We start from the raw sequence: 25,269 nt of genomic DNA, 5'->3' as shown, positions 1-25,269 counted from the left end.
GAGCCAACAGAAGAGGTGGGAGGACGTTACAGGAGGTGATTTTTCAGGTTTTGAAAGATCCTCTTGTGCCACCATACTGGTTGGCTAAGCCCCATCACTGTATCTTTGTTCTGCTCATTGTCCAAAGTTACACTGATGTCCCTTGTAGCTGCAGGGACAACGGGCTGCATCATGAGCAGAAGAAATACGCTCCTGGTCACCATCAAGTCTATAACCAACTGCAGAAACTGGCTTTCTGCTTCTAGGGGCATAGCTTCCATTACTGGTGCTATCCTCATTTTCCTACTGAAAATGCAGAATCGGAAGTCCACATTCATAAAAATGATGGATCAGCATCACGAAAAATAACGTGCCTGTACACTATTTTTATGACAAAGCTAGTACTTGTTACTTTTTTAAACGTTTCTTTCTCTAACCTGTACCTCCAAGAATGTCCATAGCTAAATTTAATAAGTGCACAACAAATACTTTAAAACTTTAAATGTTTATTGCCCAGAATAGCTCACTTGGTGCAGTTTGTTTGGTTTTTTTCGTTACATGGAAATCAAGCAACAGTAGAAAATATATATGGGTAACAGTAAAACAAAAGCCCAGCCTAATAATAGCCCTTTATATCCACCAAGTTATACTTAAGAAAATGGCTAGCCAAACATAGAGAAGTAGACCATCTGGAAGACAGAGCTTTTCAAGTTATAGTATAGATTCGAAACCAATATTAAAAGCATTTTCTGTCCATATTGTTAGTACTTTTTTCTTCACAATAGCAAATTGAGAAAAGGTCTATGTGAAAAAACAATTAACTACTGCAAGACTTTCAAACCTCAGTTATCAGCTTATGGGTTGACAGTTACAGATAACAGGAGAAGGCATATGACAGAGCATTTAAAATATACAGAGACCAATTAAAATCCAAACAGTAAAAGGAAATGGAAACCGAAACTCAAAATTCACAAATATGACTTTTTGCATCCCCTAATTTATATTCCATAAATTTGCACTCAAGCATTTTACAGCTTTTTCAGAAGAGAAATTGAACACACCCAGAAAAGACTTAACGGTTTTGCTTTGGGTTGCTTTGCTGTTGTTAGTTGTTGGTTTTGGTTTTTTTTTTTTTTTTTTAGGAAAGGGGATATAGAATAATCTAAACAGTATTAAAATGCAGACACATTCCCTCACTTGCTATTAGCGCCCAATAGACCCACTACTGAAGGTTGAGTATGAGTAAGAATATGAAGAGCTTGCTGATGCATCAAAACTTCCCCTCCTGGACCCACTGCGTGAGCCTGAACGTGAGCCAGAGCGAGAGCCAGAGCGAGAGCCGGGTGCTGAGGAGACATTGTAGGGACTGGATATGCCTTTAGATGAAACAGAGGCTGCTTCCAAGAGCTTAAGCCCGGTGATGTCTTCCACCATCGACCGATTCATTGCATCTTTGTAGGATATTTTCAGTTTGGTCTTGGGACAGGTCAGAATTTTGGGATAGCTGTTCGTGTCTTGCAATTTCTGGGCAGCGCGACCATCAATCAATCCATTCCTAATGGCTTCTTCAGTACTTATTCTTCCACGCACTTCTGGGTCCACGAGACCTCCAGTGAGGTACTGGAATTCAAGGAACCGCTGCCCAGCCTCGTAAGGCAACCATTTTTCCTTCACTGCTTCAGCTGCTGACATCCTCTTGCGTCCACCCTTAATGCCTTCAAACCCTATGAAGGCCTTCTGAGCTGGCTTGAGACGTGTGGCCATATCCTGATCAATGATGCCTTGACTGATGGCTTCCTGAAGCGAAAGCCTCTGGCCTGTGGTAGGGCATATTATGCCCCCTGTGCAGGCCTGGGCCTCAAGTAACCGTTGCCCAGTGATGCTATCCACGATGCCCCGCTGTATAGCTTCTGAAATGGAGATTTTCTCCAAGTTTTCTGTGTCAAATATGGCTGCAATGGGACTGCACTCCTCTGGGGTCTCTGAGAAAGAACCGCTCCTGATCAGCGAGGAAGAACTCCTGACGCTCAGCACTGTGGGAGACCGAGTCACCGACTCATGCCGAAACACCTCATCAGTGCCGTTACGGCAGGAGATCATGTCTGCAAACTGCGTCAGGCTTAAACTGCCAGAACGGTACTGGTCAAAAAACTTCCTCTCAACCAGACCTTTATCAATAGCATCTTGGATGTCATACTGGCTACCTGTTTTTCGGTCGACAAGGACTACTCTACTGCTACCATCTGATCCTGTAATAGTTATTTCTTCCCACTCGCACTCCTGTTCAGCTAGTTCTGTATAGGTGTCATAATCTATGAGGCCTTTGCTGTACGCCTCCTGCACGGACATCTCCCTGTTTGTTTCCGGATCTACAATGACAACCCGGCGCTTCCTAAGGGTGTTTTTCTGCGAGGTGTGCACCACCTTCTTTTTCTCTCTCAGGGGCAGAAGGCAGAGCCCTGTTGCATCATCCTTTATGCATCTTTCTTTCAGCTGCAAGTAGGTCAAGTTCTCCTCTGTGTTGGGATCAAAGAACCCTTTGGTGTCATCACTTGGATCACTAAGGATCTGGTTGAGCTCTTCATTGAAGTAGCCACGCTTGTAGGCCGTTTCTACTGGCAAGCGGTAGCTCTCTTTGGGGTCAATGATTCCTCCGGTAGCAATCTGGGCCTCCAGCAAACGAATGCCATGGCCTCTCTCTATCAGCTCTTTGTTCATTGCTTGAAACAGAGAAATGATGTTTCCAGTTTCCGGGTCTTTGTACCCAGTGACAGCTCTTTCAGCAGAGAGAAGTTTCTCTTTAAATTCAATTCCAACAAGGCCTCTTTTGTAAGCTTCCTCAACAGGCAGCCTCACATTGCTGACAGGATCCACTATGAACCCAGTGGCTGCCTGGGCTTCTAGGAGTTCAAGGGCTGTCCCCGGTCTAACCAAACCTATTTTCATAGCCTGGTAAATGCCAAGTTTCTCTTTAGTAGCCTCATTGTAGATACCCGCAATACAGCTAGAGCCCTGAAGGAAATCAATAATTCTCTCACTCACTTCTTCCACTGTAATCGCACCTCTTTCCAAGTCGTTCCTTGTTGATTCCTTAATAATTCCAGCCTCGAGCAGGGCATCTGCTGAGACAGGCTGCCTGATTCCTTGGAATGACATACTCCTCTTCTGCACTGGGAGGAGGAGCAGACCAGTGTGTGGCTCAATCCTACATTTTTCCTTCAGCTGCATGTAAGTGACTGCCTTTTTGGTGGTGGGATCAATGAAGTTCTTTGTAGCGCCTTGGCAGTTGTTTAGGATCCTGTACAGGTCTTTGTCAATCAACCCACGAGATAAAGCTACATCTTTGGGTAGGAAAACACTGTTGACAGGATCAACAATCCCTCCTACAGCCAGCTGGGCTTCAAGCAGACGAATCCCAGTTTCTCTGTCAACCAAGTTTTTCTTGATAGCTTCAGATACCGGCACAGTTTTTCCCGAGAAGGGATCTTTAAATCCTGTGATAGCCTTTTCTGCTGTATAGATTTGTTCTCTGTCATCAAATTCGATGAGATCTCTGGCGATAGCACTGTCCACAGTTAACATCTCATTTCGGTGTGGGTCTATCACGCCGCCTGTTGCTGCCTGGGCTTCTAAGAGCAGGACTGCGTTTTCTGCTGTAAGCAGCTGATTCCGTTTGGCCTCAACAAAAGAGTACTTCTGTCTGGGTGAAAGAGAGACCCCTGCAATAGCACCTGCCCCTTTGAGGTAGGGTTCAATATCAGCGGCAACTTCTTCCACTGACCTCTGCCCCTTCAGCAGTTTATCCAGTGTGAGTTTGTCTATCAGCTGACACTCATACAGCTGCATTGCTGTAATCTTCTTCCGCAGCCCACTGAACAGCAACTTGGACGCATCAATACAAAAGTCTTCCTCGGTCTGTGTAGATCTGTGGGAGCCATATGGGCGTTGCTTGAGTTTCTCAATTTCTCTTTGCAGCCTGAGACGCTCAGCCTCTAACTCTGACTGGTTTTTGACAGCAGTCTCTTCCAGTCGGCACCGGTATCTCTCCTCAATCCGTTTGATCTCCATCTGCAGCCTTTCAATCTCACTCCTCAAGGTGTTCTTCTCCCTTTCGCTCTTCTCTCTCTCACACTGGATCTTCCTTATGGATTCCTCTGTCCGGGAGTGCTGGCTCTTCCACTGATTGAGGTCATTCAGGATTTGTTGCTTCTCACTTTCCAGGCGTTGCTTCAAACGAGACTCTGATTCCAGAGTAACTTTCAAACGGTTCAGTTCCTCTTCCAATCTCTGCAGCCTGGCTTTGTCTTGCTCCAAAGCACTCATTTTTATCAACAAGGTTTCTCTTTCTTGCATAATGTGACTATACTGATTTTTGGATTCTTGAATCCTATTGGATGCCTACAATTTTAAAGAAGAAATAAACCAAGAGAGGATGGTTAGAGTTTACGGTGGTTAGAGTTATGCTGTCCACTTTCAATGCTCTTCAGCCTGTCATTTAACCTGTAGCAAGCTGCCACCGGAAAACATTCTAGTTGCAGCAGTGCCTTACCCAAGATCATATATACACATAAACCAGTGAAGGTACCTTGTCACTTCACTGACAGTGTCTCTAGTGCCACCGGAGATTCCATTCTGTTACCCACAGCCTTGATTTTCTGCTGATTTAGTTAGCTCTTTATAACTTTTTAATACTTCTCATAGTACGCTTACGTATACACAAAGCATTCAAGACTCATTAAGAGTCTGATGCTCAGCAGATGTGCCCTGGCAGTCCTACCAACCTGGGAGAATTTGTATCAGCTAAGGCATGGTCATACATGGATAAAAAGGAAATATATGACTCACTTTTCACTTTCCTATTAGTTCCACATGTTACTCCAAACGATCTTACCTGTGTTGTTTTACATTTTAATTCACTTAATGTCTTCATATATGTATACACATACACAAACACCTACAAGCATGCACGTTTGCATACAGCCCATATTAAATGGAATGCAAGTTTATATATTTGTAATACATGCGTATATATATGCACAGATGTCAGATAATCCTAAATGTTAATATTTTTAAAAAATCATTACTAATATTTTTACAGTAAAGGAAAGAAAAACTGAATAAAGGAAAGAATATCTGAGAATGGGAATGAAAAAATAAATATAAGGGGCAAGTATAGGAAAAAGCAAAGAAACGTTTTCACAAGTGCTCACTTGTATATATTTAAACAGTAGCTCTTTGGACAAGAAACCTGGCAGAAGAATGAAATAAAAAATGAGTTTTTCTTTAACTTGTTTATGCTGTTGCCTCAAGTTTAAGAAATAAGGGCCAATAGTAAAATTTGCAAGTGTCCTTAGTGATTTTGGAACATAAATCCCCCAGTCAATGAAATGTAGGCTTTAAATACCTTAGGTACAGCTGACAACATCGTATTTAATCCTCGCTTGCAGTCAACAACTTACCCAGCTAAGCAGCAATTTGACAGCTTATTGATTCTGGGGTTTTTACCTGGTTTAGTTAGCAATAGCACTCAGGTCAGCCTCAAAGGGCTGCTTTAGCCCATCCTGGCTGCAAGAGCCTGGGGAAGCACACAGCCAGCAGGGTACAGCTAAAGCACAGTGGTACTCCGTGTACTCTCTTCCCCTAGGATGATTTGGTGGAGACTGGCACAGACCCAGGGTCTCTCCTGGGGCAAAGGCTGAGGGCAAGGCTCAGCTAGACCATAAGACAGCTTATGGCTCCCTAGCACAGCTCTCAGGGAGTAAAGAGGCTAAGAAAGTGGCCAAATTCTGCCATTTTTGTTTAAAAGTGAACAAGAGGAAGGGCCATAGAGGGGATATTAGTCACAAGTATAGCGAACTTAAACAGGAAAGTGTGAATTAAGTCGATGCAAATGGACACTGCAATTAATTATATATCTGAGAGACAGTAAAGCTGGGATCAAAATATGTGTGAATACCTCTAGAGCTTGCTTTTGGAATTTTTCAATTTCCTGTCTCAATTTTTCCCTTTCTTTCTGTAAATCATTAATCAACCCCTGAAGTTCCAGGGTTTGCTTGCTGCTCGTCTGAAGCTGATTCTTTAGTTCAGCAATGGCAGTATTTTTTTCATCAACTTCACTTCTGACCATTCTGAGGTCATCGTACTCCAATCTAACATTTCGCAGCTCTTCCTCCAGTAACAAGTGTTCCTTGGTTAGGTTCTCGGTGAGAGACTGAAGCCTTTCGATTTCTATTTTGCACTCATTCAAGTTTTTGCTTTTCTCCTCAGAGGTTTTCTGTAAGTGCTCGTATCGTAGGTGAGCCTGTTTTAATTGCTCCTGTTCTTGGACCAACTGGCGGCGTAAAGTCTCAATATCAGATGTGTATTTCCTTATCTCCTCCATGTATCTCTGCTTCTCTCTCACATGACCATCTAATACTTCTCTTTGGTGTCTAAGGTCATCTTCATGTCTCTTCTTTACAATAGACACTTCCTCTATCTGCTGTGTGAGATTAGTTATTTTAACCGATTGCTCTCTGAGAGATCTCCTCATGCCTTCTATTTCCTCCTCCAGTTTCTTCCTCCTGGACGTCTCCTCCATTAAGTTTTTATTCTGCCTGCAAAGTTCCTCCTCCAGCTTATGTTTCTGGATCTGCAAGTCTTTTACAGTGCTCTGAAACTTTGCACTTTCTTGATCCCTCCCTTTTTTCTCTTGTGAAACTCTTTCATAGTCAATTTTCAGTCTGGCCAGTTCCTGCTCTTGGATCCTCAGCTTGTTAATTGTCTCAGTAGCACTTGTGTTTGCTTTCTGCAGGTCAAACTGGACTCTCTTTAACTGACTGTTCTCATCCTCTAGTTCTTTTCTCTGACTTGTTTCTACATCCAGCAACTTTCTCAGCCTTTCGATCTCTTTGTTTCTTTCCTTAATGGTCTTAGAAGCATCATCAAGTGACTGCTTGTACCGCATGCTTTCATCAGAGTGCCTCTGAATAACTTGTTTTAGCTCGATCTCCAGCTGCTGTTTCTTCTGAGAAAGCTCTGAGCCAGCTGCCTTCTGCTGCTGAGCATTCTCTTCTATTTTCCGTAGATTATCTGTTGTCTGACTTATTGTATTTTTCAGCCTCCTAATTTCCTCACACAAATTCCTATTTTCTCTCATGGCATTATCAAGCTGTGTTCTATAATTATTTGTGTCCTCTTCCTTTTGCATGGTGACCTGGTGAATTGTGGTCTTTGTGATATTAATCTCAGTTTCATATTTGTTCTTTAAACTAATAATTTCCTCATCATAACTGTTCCTTACCTTAGCCAATTCATTTTCAAGTTCCCATCGGCTTTTAGCCTCTTCCTGAAGCTGAACCTTTAGCCTTTCCAGCTCCTTAGTTTTATCCTGAATAGTTGAGGCAGCCTCCTCAAGAGCCTGCTTGTATCTTGAGTTGTCTTCACCACGAAGCTGAATGATCTGTTTCAGCTCCAGCTCTAACTGATGCTTTTGCTGTGACACCTCAGAACTGCAAGCCTTCTGCTGAAGAGCATCTTCTTCTGCCCTCCTCCGTTGATCTGTGGTTTGCAGAATGGCATCGTTCAGCCTCACAATCTCATCCTTAAGGTCTCTGTTTTCTCTTGTCAGTCGGTCCACCTGGGCTCTGAGGCCTTTTGCATCATCATCTTTCTGTGCAGCTATCTGCTGGATTGTGGTCTTCTTAATATTAATTTCTGTTTCATACTTGTTCTTTAAATTACTCATCTCCTCGCTAAACTGGTTTCTTACCTTAGCCAGCTCATTTTCATATTCCCTCTTCCGTGTGCCTTCGTCCTGAAGAAGAACCCTTAATCTTTCTATCTCGTACTCCTTCTCCTTGATGACCTTCTCAGACTCTAACTTTTGCCAACCAAGGCTGTCTTTCTCATTTTGTCTTGTTTTCTGCAGCTGGTCATAGTCATTCTTCTGCTGCTCATATCTATCCTCCAGCAACTTCCTTTTCCTTTTCTCATCTTCAGTCTCATAAGTCAGCCTGGTTATTCTGTCATTTAGATCCTTTATTTGGGCATAGCATTTGTCCAGGTTTTGCTTAGCAGAATTTCCATCCATTTCAGCTTGTCTTTTCATCTCCTCCAAACTCATCAGCTTTGCCTTGAGCTGAGAAATGTCCATCTGATACTTCTGCAGATTTTGCTCCAGGAATTTATGTTTGTTGCTTGTCTCTGAATTTGAATCCCTGGCAAGCCTAAGTTCTTCTTCCAGGAGTTCAATTTTGGTGTTTTTCATCTGCAAAATGATAGCGGAAATACAAAAAACCCACATAAACATTTGTCACAACTGTTTCAAAAACATCACATGCAATACAAGATACACTTGTAACACTGACAACTTACAAAGCATTTTTTTCTCAGCTTCAATGAGAGCTCAAAATCCTTTTTTATTTAATGTCATCAAGACAAATTCTGGAAATTATTCAGAGTCAAACCTTATTCAGAAATCAGCATAATGACTTTCAGGGGGAAAATGGTACTTGACAGGGGGAGGGAGATGCAATACAGACAGTAACATCTGATGTACCAAGAGTTCCCCTGCAGAGTATTAAATAGCCTCATTTAGAACCTCCACAATTTTCACACGGGTGATTCACATTCCATCTATGTGACCTCTTAAATGGGCCTCTCTGTTGCCACTGAGCTAAATCAAATCAGGGGTTACTCCATTTGAAACACTGTGCATATGGCCTGAAAGGAGGTGTGGCCCCTTAACCACGAGGAGCAAGTTTCCAGCACTGAGATAACTGTACTCTCACTGAGGTCAAGGTTCTGATGGGCAGAGAAGGACCTCTTGCATGCTTTGATGAGCACCTCCTCATTATCAAGGCGGCTAATGTTCTGTACCTCACACATAATCTTGGAGAGAACTTTGCAAGATACTGTACTCTTTGACAAAAGATCCATGAAACCGCTTATGTGCCTCCTTCATGGGACACCACTGAGCTCAGGATTTAGTTTTGTGGACTGTTTTGCACTGTACTTAAGCAGAAAGTCTTTCATCAGTGATAACTTGCTATACTGTGATAAAAATAGGTGAAGAAAATAAGAGTCAGATTACCTTCAAGTCCTCCATGCTCTTTAACATTTCACTTAAGAATCTGTAATAATCTCCTGATCTTGTAAGAAGTTCTATGTAGCGAGAATGAGCCTCGCTAGCCTTGAAAAGAAAGAGAATCGTTAGCCACTTGTACTACAGAGTTAGTGATGAACATACCTATGTCTCAGACCATTTAAAGAATTCCAATCCGCTTGAGAAAACATATCACTTGACAAAGTAAAAAGCAAATTCTCCTCCTCACAAATTCACATGACTTTGCATGGTCCCCAAATGTATAAATTCTTCCTTCTGATAAACCCGCACCTTCTTTTTCAAGGTTATTTTCCCCCATGGCTGCTGCAATATTAAATCCAAGGCTTCATCCCCTGGTTCATCATGCTCTTCTTGTCTGACAGTCATAAGTAACACAAGTTAAACTTTTAATAGTGCTTAATGCCCAGGTTGAAAGTGACTAAACCACTTGGGGCATGAATCTTACTTTCTCACAATATGTATGCAATGGACATTGAATAGGAATGAGGTAAATTCCTGAGGGCTAATCTGCTGCCTAAATGAGCCCAAGTATAATTTTACAGCACAGCAACTATTCCGCACTAATTCCTCGTGCTTAAGTGCTTCGTACACATTACCAATGATGGTGCTAATTATAAGAATACAGCTGGCTATGACTCACAATGGTTCACACGGACAAATATACTCAAAAGATTAACAGGGAGGAAAGAAAGATACCTCTTGCAGAATCAGCACTGCAGGAGACTGAACCACACACTTCTTGATAGGTATGTTGAGCAATGTTTCTAATCCGGAACTGTAGGAAGCAACCTGTAGTTCATAATCCTGTAAAACAACAGGGAAAGGTAAGACCCATTTAGCAACTGCCAAGGAACTCTCTGGGAATCTGGATTTGACAAAATGCAAAAAAATACTTGGGGTTGTTTTGTTTGCGTTTGTTGGGTGGGTTTTTTTTTTTTTCAAGAAAAAGCTACATTTTCCCTTATTTATATCTCTGGCTATGTACAGAAGATCCTCTATCATAAACAGAAGCTCATCAGTTCAAGTATCACTGTGGAAACTCATGGAGGAGAATGACAAAGGGGAAAAAAAGAAAAAACATTTTACAAAAAACGGAATATACATGTTTCCATTAGTTAAAAGCTAACCTGAGGTTAAAAAGATTCATGGGTTCAACTGGTCTAGGTACTGTTATCAACCAAAACTACATAAGAAATAGCTGTCTCTGTATCTCTTTCATATCACATACACCGCACCACATATATAGCAAGATCTTTGTCACAGAAAGTAAGACTGAGCTGGAGAAAGCATAGATATAAAGGTGACAAAACTGCAAAGACCACAAAACCATTCCCTGTATATCTTCTTGGGTTTTATGCCTATTGCACACCATTCCTCCTGCTAATCTGCATTTGTCTTGCCTCCTAGACCAGATCCTAATCAATCCTAATTCCTAAGGTACCAATCTGTTCTCTAGTCTTTTTCTCTTAGTCTTGTGAACTGGAAAGTTTGGTCTGGCTAGAAGGAGGCTTTGATTCCCCTGAAGAGAAGCTCTCACTGCTATCTCCTGCGTCATCCTGTGGTCTTCAGGTGGCAAGTACACAAATTGCTTTCATTATATTTTGTACACAAAAGTGCTTCACCCCAGCAATTTCTGCGCGCACACATCAGAGAGCCAACATTTCACCTGCCAGCAGAGCAGAGACAATGGGATGAGCCTGACCATGAAAAACCACACCCCATAAAAACGCTGAAATCCAAGTACCTTAATTGCCGCTGAGCACTGATCTGCATGCTTGAGAAGCTCCTCAACTTTGTCTCGCTTCCCACAGATTTCACTGTGCAAGTTCTGTCAAAAAAATAAAAAAAAAGTGAGCTGTGAAACACTCCCTCAAGGTTTGCCAGTATTTCTCCCTGCACACGCTACCTCCACCAGAAGGCACCTGCAGTATGAGACCACTGCAAGCCCAGAGGCTGAGACCTGTAGCTGTGCAGTTTTTACAACGGCAGTCTCCCTGTGCATGAGAAAGTTGTTCTCAGAGAGAAGACCTGGCAACTGAACAACACCGAGAGCTGGGGAGGGAGAGTTCCTTGACTTTAGCTTCGATGTATTTCCTCGCTTTTTATTTTTGTGCTATGATTTGTCCCATAAGTTGCGCCATAATACAGTCTCTGGAATTAATTCAAAGCTGATATGTAAAAGTGTCAGTGATCGTGTAGGAGCCCCAAACAGTCTTGTTCATAATCTGTAGCAGTGCTGACAGAAAGTAATGAGTATCCTCTCCTGCCTTCTACAGAGGTGGTGTTTTTTGGTAGCTTGCGTACTTTATAATCCAAAACAGGCCACTGCATTGCAGACTGCATTGATACTGATATTTTCTCAATAGCAAAACAATTTAAAATCCAGGTAATTGAAGACAACTCATTCAGGTGCTGCATACCTTCTGATCATGTAGATATCTCATGATACTGTTGCAATCACAAAGCTTCATGGACTCGATAGAATCCTGCCTGCGCTTGGCATCACAGATCCATTTGCACAGAGCCTGGTAGAGATCTCGGTAAGTTTTCAGCTGTTTGATCTGCCTTTCTAAATCCCATGATCTAGAAAATAACAGGGAAAACTGTCAAAATGGAAAGTGCATTCCTCTTCCTCTCCCTTTAAACATTTTTCAGAAATAAGACAAAGTAATAGACTAGGTAAAACTATGGGAAGCTCTGAACAAAAATTTCAAATAAATGAGAATTGTACTGGTTATTAGTCACCCACCATGTGGTTTTAGTGCCTCATTTTTGAGTAACTCTGCAATACAGAGAGGCTGGCGCTTCCTGTCAACTAAGTGAGGGACGGATAAAACCTTGCAGTGGTAAGAATCAAGTTCACTGACTTCGGTACTCTTGTTTTCAATTTTCACTGAAACAACGAGCAACCAGTCAATTTTTATTAATAGGACTAGATTTTGGCCTGAGGTAAAACCAAAACAAACCACACCCAAAAAAACCCACAAACAATCTGAATATGCCTTCAGTTCAATTAAGCATTAGAAAAAAAATTGTTGGGATTTTTTTTTACTTAACTCTTAGTGTTAAATTTTTAACCCTCAGCTATAGGGTATTCAGGAATAAGCACGGTTGTTTTGTTTGAGGGAGAAAATGCTGAGTGGAAGCACTTAATCCAAGAACATTAGCAAGAATAAAAAAAATAATTAGAACAACTCCTTAGCACAGAGGTTATACATTTCCATGAATAACTTACATTTTCCTGCTTGGTCTTACATAATACCTTTTAAAGTATATTCAACCTATTCACAGTTGCTCTAGTCTTATTGCCCTGAAGTCATAATTTGTCCTCTGGAAGTGATGATTAGTGCACATCAGTTCTTTTAGACTCACTATTAAGATGATCTTAGTAACAATAGCAATAAGGAAGAAGCCATTAGGAAATACGGTCAAACCTGTTATCTATCTGCTTATCAGCTCTCTGCCAGCGGTCCATTAGCTGGGTAACTTTGTCACAGAACTTTCCAATGTCCATGTCATACAGGGTATATGACTGACAAGACTGTGAGTGGATCTGAAGCGTTTTCTGTAGCTCATTTTCCAGGGCATTCAGTAGTGATTTCTTCATGTTTAGGTCTGCTTTCATTTTCTGGAGAAAAAACAAAATGTTGTCATACATTTTATCCTTGAGAGGAATTTAACCATCAACACCATGCACAATGTATTCGGATCTAAAGATTTTGCTTCTAATTCAGTAAGGTATGTACACTGATGTCAGCTGGACTTAATATATTTAAAGTGAAACCCCTACTTTGGTAAAGAAAGTTTGACTTAAGAATGTGTTTAAAGTTAGACTCACCCTTAAATAATTTGCTAAACCAAAGCCCTCTCCTGTCATATTCTGTAGCTAACATTTCCGTTTCTCAGAGGTATGTAGAGCAGTTACCAAAAAAAAAAAAAAAAGGGAATAGCCTGCCTCGCTTGTTCTTAGAACCAATTAACTATGTGGAATCAAGCCTCAGGATGCCACATTGAGTTTTTAATTGTTATATAAAAATCTGCACAGATTTTTTTTCCTCTGTTTAGATTTTTATAAACATTCTATGAAGATGCTGCTTTACACACACACTTGTTGGTGTGCACATACTGGCATACTATGGGGTATAATCAAATAGCATATACAGTGCAGGCAGTGGGCTGCCTCACATCACCCAGTCACAGGGATGACTGCATCCTTCAATAATGTGCTCAAGCATTATTTTTTTGTGTGTAGCTCAAATTTACACCAGCTAAGAACAACTCCCAACAACTGAACTGCAGCCCTCATTTAACGTAATAAAAAGGTAACCTGGTTGTGCTCCATTTGTGCCACCTACACGCTTTTTCCCTACTACACCTGAGAACAGGAAAGAATAAGAGAGTCCCTATTCTCCCAAAGGCATTCTCCCAAAGGACCAGCTTGATGCCAGATATAGCCACCTTTGTGCTCAGCAAAGCAGTTATCCTTTGCCTTCTCCCCTTGTACAGGATGGATAGTTCTCACTATAAGATTTGAAATGGGCTCTATGGCAAAACAGAACACACAATAACACTCAGATTTACTTCTTACAACTAGATGACAAGAAGGGCAATCAACAAGCCTTTTTTGCAAGAAAGGGGGTATTGCCTTCAAATCTAGCTTCTTAAGTGATACAAATAAACACAGATAATTTTGTGTTGAAATGGAGATCTTCCATGCCACTGGCTTTTCTGTGGGGGCAGCAACAACCAGGGGATGGAAGCAGTATCCCATAAACTCCTTCCAATAATTTGCAACAGCATTGTATGTCTATGTCATAAAATATGACAGGATCAGCGTTTCCGTCTCCTGTGGTTTCAGAACGTTTTCACCCAGCTGACAGCTATTAATTTTGCCTTGCAGTGTCCTTGAGTCTTGGCCTCTCACCTTCAGACAAGCCCGATAAGCCTCCACTTTATCGAGATCCAAGGGAACAGTCTCCTCTTCAGAGAGTCTGACTTCAAAAACTCTGATCACATCTTCTGTTTGCAGAATAATCTGGAGCAGACACCTCAGTGCATTCAAGCTAAAATAAATAATACAAGACAAATTTGTTATGGACTGGGCCAGGAAAGGTGGTATTTCTAATTAATTGCAGATCATTATTTAAAGAGGATAGATAATACAGAAGAAATTTCAGTGATACCCATGATCCTCAGTTTTTGGTTGTTTGTTTTTTTTTTAAAGTCTTCCAGAAAAGGGAAGAAATTCACATAAGTGTCTGTTTCTACCCACATGTACAGCATTTGTAGGAAAGAAGGTGCAATTTTACACTACTGGTAACAAAACGCAGATTTCTAGACTAAGAATTATGGAAGAAAGTAAATGATTTATTGCTATAACCTCAATTTTCTTACCTGTCTAAGTAGCCAGCAGAAACACCATTAATATTTTCCAGTTTTTGAAATAGGGCATTTATCTCTGACTGCAAGTACACATACTTTTCACAGCCTCTGAAGTTAGGCAGCAAGTCCTTATGCTTATTGAGGGTTTCAGCCATTATTTGAGAGTCATTCTGCACACCCTAAGGAAAGAGAACGCCTGATTTACACATTTTTGATGGCTGAATGATCATTCTACAGCACATATACAATTGGTCTCCTTACCCAAATAGTCTGCTGTTACCTAACCAGCTTGACTGAGGACTGAAGCAGTGCCTGAGCTTGCTTTCTTCAAGGTAACATTGGGCGGTTTCTTTTTTGCACAGTCCACAACAGGCAATACCTCTTTTTGAGCACCTCATCCACTCTGAAACAGCTCTCTTGAAAACAAAGCACCTTACTGCCAGCTGCCTACTGCACTCAGTAGACATGCCAAGGTCCTGTTGCTCTTAAGACCTTTGCAACCTCATCGCCTCAGGGGAATTTTTCATATACTGAACCCGTTCTCTTTTCTTACTGATTTTCACTCTCCAGTCCGTGCAAAAGGATATTAATAGTGCTTTAACCTGGTGAGGCTTAACATGAGCTCATGTTGACTTGACATCAGGCTTTCCGTATTCTTTGCCCGACAGAATTTGACTTCCAAAATCCAAGAGTCAACTTTTTCTACATAAGAGCTAAACTCCAATCCAAATCATCATGGTTAGCTTCCAATTGAGAATTTTCTGCTTGGGATGTGTGTCTTTCCCAGCTGATCAAAAATACAACTGCAACATGCTCTGCAGCACAGAGTCATACTGAGCTTCAGATACTCAAAGAAAAGCATCCACAGTTACCTCTAAATCCTTTATTCTGACTGAAAAGTCATGCATAGCCCCTTGATCCACTCCAAGAGGAGCTCTTTGAACCATCCGAATCTCAGAAGCTTCAATCTGACGCCGAAGTTTCTGAAGCTCCATCAGCAGCCAGGCCTCTTGCTTCTCATGTTCTCGGTTTCTCTCATTAACAATAATGGTGTTTGAGGAACCCACAGGACAGGTTTCAGTTGGGACCACTGTAAAATGAATTGGGTACATGTCAACTGCCAGAGAACTGAGCACCAACACATAGAAAGCCAATGCAGGGCCAAAGTGACCTAAGCACTGATTTGATCTGTAGAACTGAGAACAGGTAGAAGATCTGGGCCTTTATGCAGCTGTTTCAAGTAATGAAATCTCCCCTTCACAAAAAGAGAAACTTGTTTCCTCAAATGCAGCAGTGAGGTTTTGCTTCCTAATAATTGAAAACATAACAGATGAAAACATAACAAATTATCCTCATTTTCCCAGCAAGTTCTATGAACTTCAGAGGACTATTCCCAGATGCACGCCCCAGGAAGGAAGAACAAAATATACTCTTCCCTGCACAGGGCCCATTTTGTTATGTTGGGAGACAGCAATACAATTCTTGAACATGTTTCCATTCATGTGTTTATGAGAACATTTTCACACAAAAAGAATGCACCACCATCCCCTAAACAAAGAAACCCAAGCAGTACAATCTCTACAAAAAACAGGAGGATGACAAACCTGTTTGTGGCTGCCGTGGTTGGTTGGGCAGTTGTATAATCAAGGTTTGGTAGTGCTTCTGAGCATCAGTGAACTGAGTCTGCATCTTTCGTTTGTCTTCATCGCCAAACATCTCTGAGCCTTGGCTGTTCCTTAGGAATTCTTGATAATGGATCTCCAGGTCAGTTATTATTTTTTGGTAATCTTCCTTACGCATTGTTTTCAGCTGAAATGAGGAATAAGAGAAATTTGAAAAAAAGAAGCAACTGGGGAAAGCTTATGACTAGTTAATCATTAAGGAACAAGCTAATACCCCTATAGAAAAAAAACAAAGGGATCACATTTTAGAATAAAACCTACCCAGGGGCTGCCTCTAAAAGTACAGTGCTAGAAGTGCCTGCCCTCTGACCTAATCTACTCTTGTTATAGCCATTTCATAATTTCAGAATAGTTTGAAATTCTACCTCTTACTCTGCCTATCCATGCCCTTGCATGGGTGGGAACAAGTACAGCAAGTATGTAATAAATCCCCTTGGCTAATCTTCCCATTTACCCCTATAAGTTCGAATGTGAAAGCTTCTCCTTTAATAAAACCTCAACTTCCATATGTAACCGTGCAACCCAGCAAAAGGAAGGCCCACGGTTTTGCAGAACATACATCTGCACAGGACACAACAAGCACTGTTCAGGACAGCAGAGATCAGGTCATGGATGTCCCTGGGCTACAGGTAAGGCCAGCTGGAGTCTTACCTTGGCAATAGTCATCGCTCTGATTTTCTCAATGTCAATCATACAATAATGCCAAGATACCAGGCTCTTCATGTTGATATACAGCTGGTTCCACAAAGCTAAAATAGCTTCATAGTACTGCTCAATTCTGAGATGAGAAAAGAAATTTCATGGTCAAAACGTTTGTCCTTGTAGCATAGCTACAAAACATCCCAAGAAACATCCACCAGATGTGGAGTGTGTAAAGGCTTTTTCTCTACTAGAAAAAAATCTTGTAAATTAATTTATCCATGACTTTTCATTATTAGAGATGAGAACAACCTTGTAAAAGTTAAGTTTTATATATTTTTAGATCCCAGTCTAAATCCCGGCACGCTTCACTGAAGTGAATTTCTTCAAGTCCAGGCTCTGGTCCCTAATCCCCCACCCTTATAATAAAGTGTGGGGCCACTCTGATCAAGGTATAGAACAGATTTTGCGGTTGGTTGCTATTTTAAGCGAATTCTTCTATCTACTCCCAGTGGCAGATGTCCAAATCCAGGCAGCAACTCACTTGGTAGCAAGATCCACTGCTAACGGATTTGGGGGTGGGATGATAAGACTAACAGATGGCACCAGCATATCCACTCCTCCAGGGCCAGTCACCAGCCACTTGCTGCGCTCGTTATTGTCTTTCAGGATACATTCATCTCCTTTGCGCACCGTTTTCTGTAAGGAACACAGAACAACATTTTTTTCTTTAGTTAACTAAGATGGGGTTTCTAGGAGAGACAGACAAGGCCGATGCATCTAGATCGCAGAAGTGGGACTCCTTCCCAGCTGCCAGGTCTGGGTGTGCATCTTGGCTTCATACCGGGGCAAGAGATCAACCGCTTTTCCCTGAATCTGGTTTTCATGTGAAGAAAACCAAGTGGGAGCCACAGAACACTCTGAGCAGTTGTCAGTCCGGCTGATCATCAGACTCGGGGCTTGCCATGACAAGCATCGAGGGCTGAATGTGGATGCACGGTCATAGCAAGCTACGCAAACATGTACGGCTGTAAGCCAGTGAGCTGGAGACATAAGAATGCTTGCTGCTGCATCCATATTTGTGAAGAGACTATGAAGGAGTGCAGCAGAACTAGATCCACTAGCCCCAGCCACCAGAAATCCTGATGCTCTGCATCCATGGGTGTGGCCATGGTGCAGGTTACAACCCACTCACATGGAGAGGGGGAAGCTCCTCCTGTCATTTATCTTGACGGGACTCTTTCCTTCCATCACACCTCTTCAGCCAGCAGATAGATTTTTGACAGAACTAGTAAAAGGCCACAGGCTTGGCATTGACCTGACCATGCAGGGGCTCCAGACTTGTCTGGGCTTACCTTTACCTGAGCAGAATTTAGTATGCTTAACTCTAAAAGCAATTGCCAAGTAGTCAGGTAACCACTGCCTAAATTTGTTTAGCTCTGCTGATAGTAACACCAAGTCATTACTCTGTGTGGGCTGAACTTCTGTGACTCTCGAATAAAACATGGTATGGAAGATCACAGAGAGAGTGGATAGCAGAAACCCCAGATCATAAATACAAATCACAGTGGTCGATTACTGGTCACTGCAGGATGGCAACCTAGTGAATCGGGTAAAACAAGTTTTACAGGTAACAGAACAGGAAAACTGGATAATTGGGAACCAGTAAAGAGAAAGAGCACTTAAGCAGAAAATGCATCTAAGCAGACTAAGGAAAAAAAAAACAAACAAACAAGAAATAAAGCAAGGCAGCCCCAGTACTGAAAAGAAAAAAACCATGACCATCAATTTCATACTCCATCCAGGAAAAAACTCAGAATACCAGTGACTTATTGTACATTTCCTCATCTTTTGTTAGATGCAGTCTTGAACTAAAGACCCAGAGGGACACTGGAAGAGTGAGCAATCGCCAAAAGGGGTAGATGCTGTGAAGTATCCATATAACAATCTTAACCCAATTATCAATGCAACTTTTCTTTGCTAATTTGAACGATGAATGTTAATGCTGTTTAACAGACTAATAATAATCATTTTGACCAAACTTACTAACCAACCAGAACCTAGCCTGTTTATTCATAATTGCATGAAAGTCAGAGCTTTTTCATACAAGAAATGTAAATGCTGACCAAAAGCAGATAAAGAGGTTCCACCTATCAGCTCAACAGTTTGTTTACCAAATCATTTGCCATGTTCTAGTTTACATGATATTCATTATCAGCCAAAAAGGGATACAGTACCAGATCCTGTTTGTAGTCACACAGAGCCTTGAGGATAATGGGCTTGTTACTCCGGTAATCTGGGTTACGTGGCTTCAGCTGCACAATCTTCTTGGATTTATTCACCAAACTCTGCACTTGCCTCTTGTATTCAAGAATTCTCTCTCGTTCATTCTGCAAAGATTAACTGTATGTTAGAAATTTCATTCTAAAAAGAATTTGCCAGCAAAAAAAAAGTAGTAACTACACTCTCAAACCTGACTTCATCAACTGCCCTTTTACATCACTGACCATTTTTCCTCCAGTATATTCAATTTGGAATTGTAGGATGACATTCAGCATGTCAGAAACTTGGGAATTCGTTGAGCTCATTACAGATTTAAAAAGCAGTCAGAGTTCCCAAACAGTATTACACAAATTAAAATAACACTGACCCATTTGTAGACTTTCCTAAGAAATGGGCAGGAATATACCCTTATGGTTTCAAGTTCATACAGTCCTGTATATAAACGTTGCCGTACAACTGGGTTTACATTGGGTATTTGAAGAGGGCAACTGATTTCCACGAAAAGCAGAACACAACCTGTCAGGTGGGTGTGACAATACCTCCAGCTCTTTGATCTGCTCCAACAAACACTGCAGTGACATACTCTTATCACAGATGAACTTCTTTCTGATGGAGTCTTGTAAGTTTTTCAGGTAGCACTCAGTGGCTTGGGCCTCTTCAAAGAACTACAGGAGAAAAGTTGTAATTTCAGTTGTACAGAGCTCTTAAAAATGTCTGATGAAAATCAATGGATTCCTTTCATGAGAAATCACAGTTCACATCTGGCAGAATGTTAGCATTTACAGTATGGTAACAGTGTGTTACGCATTGTGCACAGATTTAGAATGATTTTGGTACAAAAAAAAAAATCTATGATGAGATTCACACTTTTAACAAAAGTAGTGTGAATTCTCCACATCACTACTCACCTGAAAGTAAGCTGCATTCTCTTTCAGATGAACATCTATGCACTTGGTGATCTGAAGAATCCAGCTCCACTGGGTTTGTAATGTATCCATGTAGGCCTAACAAAAATAGTAATAGACAGAACTCAAACCACCACGCTGATTGCTCTCCGTACCTAGACTCAAGCAGAACTATTTATGCTCCGCATAAATGCAAATGAAAAATCTGCTAAAATAAATTCATGCACACCAGAATAATGTAATTCATGCAAATAGTTCCCCAAATTCTAAGCATCTACCTAACCAAAAACAGTTAAATACCTGCTTGTGGGATGCAAAAAGAAATTTGTTCGTGACTTGAATTTTGTTTGATCAGCATAAAGCCTGAAGTGCATGAACAAAAAGGGGGAAAATGCACAAACAGTAGTGCAAATCAAAAATATTTAAACTGCAAATTGTCATGTTCTTCCAAGGAACACTGTCAAACATGATTTTGTAATGATAGCTACTTTTAAATTCAAACTTCTCAAGTAGTCCTCATATATTCTTTTGAAAATTACACACGACTTTTACTTCATTGCTGGAGCTTACAAGAATCTTTCCTTTAAGGCAGAAACTGACCACAGAAGAAATATGAAAGGTGATATTACACAACAAGATAACAGTTGACAAAAGTAAATACACTGAAAAGCACAAGGGACTTGTTTGTTTGGGTTTTCTTCTATAAGCTTCTTTCAGTTTCAGGGTTCTCATGCACTCTTTAAAACTAAAACAACTACAGCATTTCCTAATAAAATGAGATTTTCCAAATTGCCTCTCTAATTGAACGGTAAATGTACACCAAGCTGTGAAAGCAGAAATGTCTTGGCTAAGCTGTAGAAATGCACTATGAATTTCAGTTACAGAAAGTATTTGCACCTGGATTAAATATAAACCCTCAAAGGGTGTGTCATTCTTCAAAATATGCCTACTAAGATAGCAGAAGAATGACATGCCTGCCTACTATAAATTCTGCTCCACTGTAGTCAACTCAAACAAGATACAGCAATTTCAATACACTCAGGCAACTCCCTAAGCTTTGTATTAATTTTTACATGCATCTATAATCAAATTTGATAGCAATATGTGAGCTCTCCCCATTGCTTTTCAGAAGCCTGCAGTTGTTGCGGCTAGGTTTGTAGAGGAAGGCAGTAACGTTTGTTAGAGCAGCTCATACAACTGCTTGAAAATGGACATGCTTTTTGGCAGGCAAACCCTTCTCACATCCAAATGCAGCATTTAATTTGTGGACTTTCACTGAGAACTTTTCCCATATAGCAATAATGGAGCAAGTGAAATCACACAAAGTCTAACTCACCTCGATTTTGTCTGAAGCAGGATGCTGGTTGAGCACTAGCTGGTCACTTTCTTGCTTCAGCTTGTTGAGTTCTTTTTCTTTGAGCTCCAGTTCACTCATGCGTTTCTAAACAACCAAAAGACAGCTTTAAACAAGCCCCCAAACATATGCTGCTTAAAATTTTCCAGATAGATGTGATAATGTAAAATTATCCCTGCTAACAGTACATAGTAATTCTATTCAGTGTACTGAAGTTAATTATGAAGACAGTAGAATCAAACAAGGTATAATCATCTCAGTTCTAGTCTCTAGGCTTGACGCTTCACAGAGCAAAGCATCCCAAGTGCTGCCTTTCCTAAGAATGATGGCAGTAAAAATGACTGCATCTTGCAACATCCAGAACAACTGAACTAAAAAAAAAAAAATTACCTCCTTAATAGTGTGAACTTTCATTCCCTTTTCAATTTGCTGATCAGCACTAATATTGGTTAAAGAAACGCACATGCTCAACTTCCCTATGTGCCCACAGAAGACAGGGAGCAGTTGCAAACTACCTCTGACTGTGCACTCAATGTGCTGCTGGCAAAACCGTCAGAGAAAGACAGCAGTTCCCTCTGGTATAGCTCTACCTCCTGGTGACAGACAACCAGGGCCAAATACGGGGACCCTCTGGCCCCTACACAATTAAACTGCTTGATTAAATTGTGGAGAGAATTAAACTGCTTGATTCAAGTCCCTTAGTTTAGCATGCCAACATAATGACTGTGTTCACAAGCTACGTGTGATTACTATTCCACAGCAGACAGTACTGATAAGGCCAGCTTCCAAAGTCGAAAGAAACCATGGCAACTGGTTGAACGGGAGCACAACCTTCCAGTAGATGTCCGATCTTGACTCAAAAGGCTGTCACACAGTACTTCTTAATCCAAAAGCATTGATAAAATCCCAGGAACTTTGAAAGAGTGAAGAAACACCTGTCCTGGGAGGCTGTTCCTCCCTCACTATCCCAAAAGAGGGCCCATGGAAAGCATGGGGAGGTTGAGCTGTCTTACAGAGAAGGCCTCCTGCTTCCTGGAGATGTCAGTGTTCCTGTCACTCCAGTCGTAGAGAAGCTCCTCTTCCTCACAGTCATTGATCCACATGATCTCTCTGCTGGTGGCTTGGATGAGGTTCTGGAATTGACGGAGCTGATCCATTCTCTCAAAGGAGTATTTCTGCAAGGAATTCCAAAAATGAGAAGCCATAAACACAGAAATACACATAAACACACCCAGCCTCTGCTGGGTGGTGAAGGGAAAGCCAAGAGCACAGTACGTCCTTTTTTTTTTTTTTTTAAATAACCTAACAGTAAAAACCACACATCTATAAAACCTGTTGGCAATGGACAACAGATAGTGTGCCTGGGTTTATAGAACTATGAAACCTGCTGGCAATGGACAGTGGACAATGTGTCTGGATTTATAGAACAATGGGAACCTGAAGTCAGAAGCTGACGAAAGTCATTTCAGACACAAGTGTAGCAGACATGTAAGCAGGCAAGCAAAAAGGCATGGGGGAAAATACAAGAAATGTCTGAACATTTAACATCCCTTTTACTTGCATTTGCTGCTCATAGTACACCCTTGATGTTGTAGCAGCGCTGTTTGCACAGATGACACTTCTTAAAAAGATTCCTTCTCTGTCCTCACATCACGATACATATCCTGTTGCTTGACATGTGTACAGGAACCAGCTTCCAATTCCAAGGGCTGAATCTACCATTTGCACAAGATTCTCACTGTATTTCACACGAAGATCCACAGTGGAGAAGATGCACAGCCCCACACAGAATTTGGTTCCAATCCCACATTTGAGTAACTTTTTAAGCTTCATCTATAGACTAACTTCATCACTACATTTACTCCCATTAAGGAGGTAGAGTTCTACTCTTCACCTGCTTAAGTGACCAAATCCCTTCACCAGGTGCAAACTAGAAACTTCCTTGTGAGGGTAAGTCAATTATATACCAGGTAATGAATTAATTTCAAGTTCATGACTCCAACTGAACCTTATAGAAACTACAAAGCACTGCCAGTTTACTGCTTAATAGAATTATTTAAATATGTATCTGTAACTCTGTTGAAACCTGAGGTGTCCCTTGACTATCACATGGGTGTTAATAAAGCAAAAAGAGCATTCATCATAGAGCCTTACAGAAATGAATACATCTCATGCTCACCAAAAGTCCTTCATATTCTTCCTCCAGCTGATGAACCGCAGCCTTCTCCCGCTGAAATAGAGACAGTAAATATTTAGTGAGCCTTTTACAAGTTGCCTATTTGCTGTTAGTTTTCTTTACAGTATCAGTATCATAATGTTATAACTGCAGCTGGTAACCTGCAAATGCCTGTAAGAGACATAGGTGAGTAGCAGATCTGCACCACTGGAGCACCACAAGAAGTGTAAAACCAAGGCTTGGACAAACTTACTTCCCTCAGGGATGCTTAGTACATAAACAAGGTTGCCCATAACCCCTATAATACCAGAAGAGTTCCTGAAATTGGATCTCTTTCTATACCAAACTCCTAGACAGCTGTGGGGAACCGGCTCATCCTAGAGCTAGCTTTGGAGATTATGAAGTAGTATAAACTACAATGCGAGCAGGAGGTTCCAATTTTTATTCCCATTTCTATGGCTGGGAACATGCACAACCTTGGAACTGGTATTCCGTAGGACCAGACTATCACCTTTCCTATTTGAAGCAGAAAGGAAAAGGGACTAATACCCCTTCCACTCTTCAGTTTGGCTGAGAGATCAGAGCTTCAGAATGGAGTGCCTTTTCTTTAGGTACAACTCCCTCTCCTCCTGTGTGTGTGAGCAATTAACAAAAAAGAAGAATGGGAATGAAGTACGCCTCCTTTCTCCTATGCCTATACCTAGCTGCTGGGCTGATAGGAGAGAAAGTTAGCCACCACATTTTCAGTGTCATCTTTATTCCAATCACAAAATCCAGGGGAAAACAGAAGCCTCAGAGGGGGGAAAAAAAATCCATGAAAAACCCCACACCTAGAAAAGCTCTAAGCTTAGCCCAGAATTTTGGAACTTTTCACAGAAATTCCCTCATTATTCAAGGCTGTATCTAAGCACCCACCTTATCCTTTCCACTTTCTTGTTTTAATGTAGCTAGACAGAAAGTGAGAATAATAATTCTTAGCCATTCTTCCCACAAAAAGTGTTGCAATATTTATTTGCCAGCCTTGGTACACATCAACAAAATGTTAAATAGCAACTAATTTTTCTTTTTAAAATTCTGGGAAAGAAGCAGAACACAAAATAATCATGAAATAATAAATATTAGGGTTTAAAGTGGTTGCTAACATGACACCAGTGCTTCCTGAAGAGAAGCTGTGCTATTCAGATTTCCTTTTTGTAGCGAAACACCAGCGAGCCAATGATATAGATCTAGACTAAGCAACGTGTAAGGGAAGACAGTGATTACCAGATCTGTTTTGACTTTGTCCAGGTGCCAGCGATAGTCTCCAATGGCATTGTGAGTCCTCCTATGGTCACCAATTTGTTGCTCAATGGATGCTGCATCAAACCCCCATTTCACTAGCTCCATTTCAGCCTAGGAGAAAGAAACAGTATTTGTACTTTCATTTACAACATTATTATCTAAATCAGAGCATAAAGGAATTGAACTGAAGCAAACGTGACTATGCAGTAGAGAGTAAAACTGAACAAAGGAAAGTTCAGAATAGGGGGTTACAATTTCTTAAAATTGTCATAATTTCAACTGTGTGACAGGCTCCCAAAGTAGAAGAAACAAAGTAGGGAAAATATTTAAGTTGCTTAAAATTAGACTAGATGAAGCAGACTCAGTAGTGTATTTTCATTTGTTTTCTTTGGACCAAACTATTCTTTTATGTTCTACAGTACAGTTACATTCTTATCACTCTGAAAACAAATTATGACTTTATCAAACAATGCTATTCATGC

General features: G+C 41.0%; 1 protein-coding gene across 3 annotated transcripts in view; it reads right to left on the bottom strand.

Annotated features, from left to right (window-relative positions):
- Nucleotides 1–496: 496 nt before the first annotated feature.
- The window catches only part of DSP (desmoplakin), a 39,335-nt gene continuing 14,562 nt past the window's right edge, over nt 497–25,269 (bottom strand). Inside the window, exons 5-24 of one of the 3 annotated variants that reach the window (XM_054193003.1) lie at nt 24,770–24,898; nt 23,510–23,560; nt 22,344–22,505; nt 21,313–21,417; nt 19,980–20,075; nt 19,611–19,736; nt 19,026–19,178; nt 17,333–17,487; nt 16,801–16,927; nt 16,072–16,276; nt 15,340–15,557; nt 14,480–14,646; nt 14,010–14,148; nt 12,520–12,713; nt 11,506–11,668; nt 10,830–10,913; nt 9,782–9,889; nt 9,053–9,151; nt 5,936–8,227; nt 497–4,377 (exon numbers count right to left, since the gene is read on the bottom strand). In XM_054193003.1, coding sequence (XP_054048978.1) covers nt 1,183–4,377; nt 5,936–8,227; nt 9,053–9,151; nt 9,782–9,889; nt 10,830–10,913; nt 11,506–11,668; nt 12,520–12,713; nt 14,010–14,148; nt 14,480–14,646; nt 15,340–15,557; nt 16,072–16,276; nt 16,801–16,927; nt 17,333–17,487; nt 19,026–19,178; nt 19,611–19,736; nt 19,980–20,075; nt 21,313–21,417; nt 22,344–22,505; nt 23,510–23,560; nt 24,770–24,898 — 7,968 coding nt within the window. In that variant the 3' untranslated portion in view covers nt 497–1,182. The remainder of the gene's footprint in view (nt 4,378–5,935; nt 8,228–9,052; nt 9,152–9,781; nt 9,890–10,829; nt 10,914–11,505; nt 11,669–12,519; nt 12,714–14,009; nt 14,149–14,479; nt 14,647–15,339; nt 15,558–16,071; nt 16,277–16,800; nt 16,928–17,332; nt 17,488–19,025; nt 19,179–19,610; nt 19,737–19,979; nt 20,076–21,312; nt 21,418–22,343; nt 22,506–23,509; nt 23,561–24,769; nt 24,899–25,269) is intronic. The other 2 variants (XM_054193006.1, XM_054193005.1) reach the window with 2 other exon arrangements.

This window comes from Rissa tridactyla, chromosome 2, assembly GCF_028500815.1.
Source record: "Rissa tridactyla isolate bRisTri1 chromosome 2, bRisTri1.patW.cur.20221130, whole genome shotgun sequence".
In the NCBI taxonomy this organism is placed as follows: Eukaryota; Metazoa; Chordata; class Aves; order Charadriiformes; family Laridae; genus Rissa; species Rissa tridactyla.
The sequence above is the reverse complement of the archived record's forward strand: the minus strand, read 5'-3'. Positions and strand labels throughout refer to the sequence as shown.